The sequence below is a fragment of the Anoplophora glabripennis genome, unplaced genomic scaffold (assembly GCF_000390285.2).
Source record: "Anoplophora glabripennis isolate ALB-LARVAE unplaced genomic scaffold, Agla_2.0 scaffold559, whole genome shotgun sequence".
Taxonomy (NCBI): domain Eukaryota; kingdom Metazoa; phylum Arthropoda; class Insecta; order Coleoptera; family Cerambycidae; genus Anoplophora; species Anoplophora glabripennis.
Window position 1 is genome coordinate 263,618 of NW_019416643.1, and position 5,602 is coordinate 269,219.

At 32.6% G+C, this 5,602-nt stretch overlaps 2 protein-coding genes across 5 annotated transcripts in view; one reads left to right on the plus strand and one right to left on the minus strand.

Annotated features, from left to right (window-relative positions):
• Positions 1-5,022, minus strand: part of LOC108911173 (protein transport protein Sec16B) — a 28,542-nt gene extending 23,520 nt beyond the window's left edge. For 2 of the 4 annotated variants that reach the window (XM_018716035.1, XM_018716034.1), the window contains exons 1-3: positions 4,741-5,022; positions 4,309-4,412; positions 330-774 (exon numbers count right to left, since the gene is read on the minus strand). In XM_018716035.1, coding sequence (XP_018571551.1) covers positions 330-774; positions 4,309-4,404 — 541 coding nt within the window. In that variant the 5' untranslated portion in view covers positions 4,405-4,412; positions 4,741-5,022. The remainder of the gene's footprint in view (positions 1-329; positions 775-4,308; positions 4,413-4,740) is intronic. The other 2 variants (XM_018716038.1, XM_018716036.1) reach the window with 1 other exon arrangement.
• On the plus strand, positions 2,305-3,676 carry LOC108911175 (phosphoglycerate mutase 2). The gene is made up of 3 exons (XM_018716042.2): positions 2,305-2,358; positions 2,501-2,813; positions 3,120-3,676. The coding sequence occupies exons 1-3, from the start codon at positions 2,347-2,349 to the stop codon at positions 3,602-3,604; spliced, it is 810 nt and encodes a 269-aa protein (XP_018571558.1). The 5' UTR covers positions 2,305-2,346; the 3' UTR covers positions 3,605-3,676.
• Positions 5,023-5,602: the final 580 nt, after the last annotated feature.

Consider the following 5,602-nt stretch of genomic DNA (forward strand, 5'->3'; position numbering starts at 1 on the left):
TTGAGTCAAAATAGGCCAATTTAACTCAACAGGGGGTAAAAAGATTTAGTTCAAATATCCACGTGTCATAAAATATTGAGGAAAAACAATTTCTTCTGCATTAAGGTTAGTTGAGTCAAATTGGCCTATTCAGTACAAAACATCCTGTATTTACAGCGATTCAAATTAAAAATCCACATTCCTTACAATAAATTAGATAAAACCACAATTACGATACGATATATGAGATCAAATGTACATTTTAGAAGAAGAGACCAAAAAAAATAAATAAGTAAAACAAGTAATGAGCATCAGCTTCTTGTGCTTGCGGTAATTACACAAATACTAACCTATATTATTTCCTGCTTGATTAACATTATTCGTGGGAGGCTGCTGGGACATCAGTTGCACGTTGGAATTGTCCTCATCGCCCCACCCCCAATTCCAAGCATCCCCTTCGTTCTGCTGGCCTCCTTGCTGGGGGGTATTCGTGTTCGGGTACAGATTATTTTGGTTATATTGTTGATTGTATTGCTGGTTCCCGTAGGCCTGTTGATTGTAACCAGTGTTCGTCTGGTAATAACCGGATTGGTTCTGATACTGCTGGGTATACTGTTGTTGTTGTTGTGGGGGCTGTTGTTGGGCGTTTTGGTTGTAACCGCCATGGGGGGTGGTGTAGGACTGTTGCCAGTACTGCTGCAGCTGTGTCTGCGGTTCTTGTTGCGTGACGGGCTGATGCTGCTGTTGGGAATGACTGTACCAGTTATCGTGCAATTGTTGGTTTTGCCACTGAGTCTGCGGGTAGGAAAAAGCGGCGAAAAGAATTTTGTTTAGACAGGGGAAATCGTTAGGATAAATTTATTAAGAAAAAATGTCTAACAAATTTATTAAAATTTATATTCAAAATCTTTAACAACTTGTTTTCTTGGTTCTTTATACAGTATGTTCAGAAACAAAAACCTATTTAGATAGAATTCCTTGAATAAAGTTTCCCTTTGCTAATGTAATAAAAAAAAGGTTTTCGGGTGCAGTTAAATGCAAATTTATATTTTACTAAAACAGAGGTTGACTTAAAGAACCTTTTATTTTTTGTAATATATTTTTTGGTAAGTACCTTGAGGAAAGGCAGGTATTTCTTTAAACGCCACTTAATTTACAATAAAATAGATTATAACTGTTGTATGTGAGAGAAAATGGATTTCAGCGTCAATTTTCTACTGCAGTTATCAGCTACTGACAGCCAAGTATTCTGGTCTAATTAAACTTAATTTTAATAACTTTGTAACTACAGTAGAGTCGCGATAACGTGAACACGAAAAATCTGACCTTATTCAAACTATCGAGGGTGTTTACACTAATGAAGGTATAAAAAACTTACACAGGATTTAGTCAATTTATTTCTTCTTAAACATTATAAAAATCTAAAACGATATTTTTCTTAAATATGTACAAGAAACAAACAGTTTGAATAAAATTATTTTTATTTACTGAACTTTTTTTTAGCTAGATTTGCCACAGTTGCCTTTTCCTGAAGAGTTTTTAGTTTTATAATGTCACTTGTAAAGTATGTTTTCCATTTTGGGGAATTCTGCAGATTTTAGTGTATGCTGTCTTGTTGATTTTTCTGCTCATTTCATTTCACGGTAGATACTTTTATATACCTATAAACACTAGTAACAGACAAGTGTAGACACAGATTTTAACAATGCGTCTTGGAATAATGCATAAAGTGTACTGAACATTGCATCATCCACGCATATTCACATAATCGATGGTTTAGGTTGTACATGTTATAAGGTGGTCAATGTTCAGATTACTGAGTGTTCACGTTATCACGACTCTACTGTACTTCAATTTTTTTTTGCGATTTAGGCGATTTTTTAAAAGTTGTTAACATTTTTAAGGAAGTAAAAGGTAAAGTAATTTGATTCGATTTTCTACGGTAGTTTCATTTATGGACACCCTCTATAGAACTAATAGTTATTTATTGTATACATGTTTCAAGTAGCATATTATCCATGATTAAAAGGGAGAACATAGTTCGAGCGTTTAATATTCTTAAGTGGATAAAAATGTTAATAAGTAAATAAATTAAATTTGATTATAGGTTTATTATTTTTTCATTATTCTACTAGTGAAATAAAGTTACTTTATTCCATTAGCGGATAAAGTATCACTTTAGAAGGTTCATATGTGTGGATAAAAGTGCAATTATAAGGTGACTGGATAAAGTATTTTTTCCCATTTCGCTTTGGAGTTAAATTTATCTAGTGCCTATATGTCAATGTCTGTTGAGATCAAGTTAATGTCATGAAATGGAAAAAATTTGCAGTAAAATTGTTTGATTCACCCAACCTAAAACCTAGAATGACTTGTCCGGTAAAATGAATATGATTCAATAAGGTCCAAAAATGATTTTGAACAATTAATAATCAATCCCACAAAACATAACCTCAGTTCAAATCTAAATTTAGGAGTTTATTTTAAGAACGTTACATAAAATAAGTAATATACTTTTTAGGTAAAAGAAAAATGCATAAACGAAGCAAAAAATCACAAAATCGTAATGATAAGACATGGAGAATCAGAGTGGAATAAGCTAAATTTATTTTGTGGGTGGTACAATGCCGAGCTTAGCGACAGAGGTCGAGACGAGGCAGTAAAAGCGGGAAAAGCATTAAAAGACGCTGGATATAAGTTCGACATAGCATACACTTCGGTTCTAAAGAGGGCGAATGACACTTTGAGTGGTATTCTCAAGGAGTTGAACCAAGAGTGCATTCCAATTCTTAAAACTTGGCGTTTAAACGAACGACATTATGGCGGTCTAACAGGTAAGACCCGATTCTTTTTTATACAACTAAGAATTACATCAAAAAAGATAAATAGTTTTTATAAAATAATAGATAATGCTGCTTTCACTAAAAACAACTTATGTCTTGTAGAAATACAACAAATTCAATCCTGTTAACCTTGAAATGTCTTAAAGCTACTTATTAAAACCAGATAAAAAGTTTTTGCCCGCCAGGAAATGCATTTTATGAAATTTGAAAATATGCTTCCATTAAGACAAATTTTGACCTTATTGCTTTATAAAATTCTTCTGTAGATACTTTCTATTACATTTATAATTCTTCAAGGTTTAAACAAGACAGACACAGTCGCAAAATACGGGGAAGAGCAGGTACAGATATGGAGAAGAAGCTTCGACGTACCTCCCCCACCGATCACCCCCGAAAACCAATATTACAATGCGATTCTAAACGACCCGATCTATGACGAAGGCCCACCGAAAGACAAATTCCCCATGTTCGAATCTCTAAAACTGACCATCGAACGGACGTTGCCTTTCTGGAATGAGACCGTGATACCACAACTAAAGGCCGGGAAGTGCATTTTGATAGCAGCGCACGGTAACAGTCTCAGAGGTATCGTGAAACATCTGGACGAGATGAGCAACGACGCTATAATGGGGCTCAATCTGCCCACTGGTATTCCGTTTATGTATACACTGGACAAGAAGACTTTGAAGCCTGTGCTTGGGGGCAGCCTGCAATTTCTGGGGGATCCCGAGACTGTTAGAAAGGCCATGGAAGAGGTTGCGAATCAGATAAAGAAGAAATAATGTACATAACGAATGCTATTTTATTCTGAGAAACGGATTATTCATTTCTGTATACGCGGTAAAAAAATATATATAGGCTTTAAGTAAATATGGTTTTTGTGCACAATAACACACCCTGGAATAAGGAAAATATATTTGTCTGGAACTACTTCTTTGACGTTTATTAAAAAAAAGTTATCTGAGCTTGTTGGTTCTAAAATTTTACTACATTTTAATTTTGTTCAACTTCATCTCCTATATAATTGTATTTGTTGATAATAGACACGTCAATCAATCAAACTGATCTTGAATTATAGTTACATTGTTATATGTAATTCATATATCAGTAAAACAACATAATTATAGAGATAGTGAAAAATAAATAACGTTTGTCACAGGGAAAAAATATTGGTACTAAATAAAATGTAGAATTATGAACACACGCAGAGCAAGATGAAATAATTAAATACTTGCTTTTTTATTAATAAAAAATAAACAAGTATTGTACATCTGTATATAATGTATCGGCAAAAATTTAAGAATATAGGAGAAAATTTAAAATATTTAAACTGCATATGTTAAGCAGTTGCGATAATAACTAGAACAATAAATAGAACATACTGATAATTAATTCTTGGTAAGTACTGCTTAATAACACTATGAGACGATAACTTTATTACCTAGCATTAAATTTTTGAAATAAAACGTCACAATTTAGCACTTACCTCTTGCGTGGAATGTTGATTGGGGTTGTACATTTGCACAGGCGGCCCAGGGGCAGGACTGGGAGTACTAGGGCCTCTTCTTTTTATCCAAGACATAATTCAACCTGTTTAAAAAAAATTTGATTTTCACCACTGTCACAAAATGACACTTATCTAACCTAACTTATTTTTGCCAACACCTCAAATAGTAATATAGAAGGATAAATTCCCGAGTTTTGCGAATTTATTTAGTAAAAATGCTTTAAAAAACATTAAATGTGTTAAATATAAAACTATGCATCTACAAGTATACATAAATGAAATTTGAAAATATACTGATTCACTGATTGAATCGAGTACTTTTATCACATTTACAACATACGTCAAGATGGAAAGGGATATTTGATAATCCAAAATTAATAAGTACTTAAAAACTAGTTGTTTAATATTTACCTTAATCTATTTATACACGAAACATATGTTATAAAATTAAGCACCCAACATTGATCTCTGTAGTGACTTTCATTTTGCCTACCCTGGGAATTCTTGTTCTTGACGTGTTGGCTAGCTCCTTGCTTTTTAAAAATGGAAAATCTCAGGCCACAGCTAAATATTTTACCATTACGTTCAATGGTATTATTTATTAACAATTGTAATTCGTAAAAAGTATAAATATATTCACAAAATATCACAATGGTATGTAAAAAGTAATCTAGGTACTGAAGTTAATGCATCTCGACAATTCAGAGTTGCTATCTCTGTTTAACTCGTGACAAGCCATACGTTGGAAGAAAAAGGAAAGCCTGAATAGAGAAAAAATAACGTGGGTATATTCTACTGGCAATTTTTTTTTTACCTGACTTTTGTTATCTCTTTTTATCCCATCGTTAACCTATTTGTTCTCCTTCTTTAATCGACCACTTGAGTGTAATACGTGGCATTGCTACAGAGGTGTAGTTATTTTTTTTCTACCCAAGGAAGGGGGAGCCCCTTTTCAACATTGATTGAATTAATAAAAACGGGTTGAGTAGGGAATGGGAAAAATATATAAGTATTTGATTTTTTAAATATATTAAATATTTTAAACTAAATGATAATTGTTATAGGCTTAGTTTTTTTAGGAATTCAGAGTACGGGCATAGAAAAGTATTTTTCAGTGACAGATAAATAAGGCAGAGACTTTTATTAAAGTTTATTATATTTCAAACAAGTACAAAATTAATAGGTATCGCATAAGTTAAATAGTTACAGATACATTGTATATCACTAAACAGCACATAACACAAAACAAAAAAAAAAACATAGATATAACAAA

What these genes read in the sequence shown, in the direction of transcription:
- LOC108911175 (XM_018716042.2), top strand. An exon ending in ACATTATGGCGGTCTAACAG is followed by an intron (nt 2,814 to 3,119) that starts GTAAGACCCGAT and finishes TAATTCTTCAAG; the next exon opens with GTTTAAACAAGACAGACACA.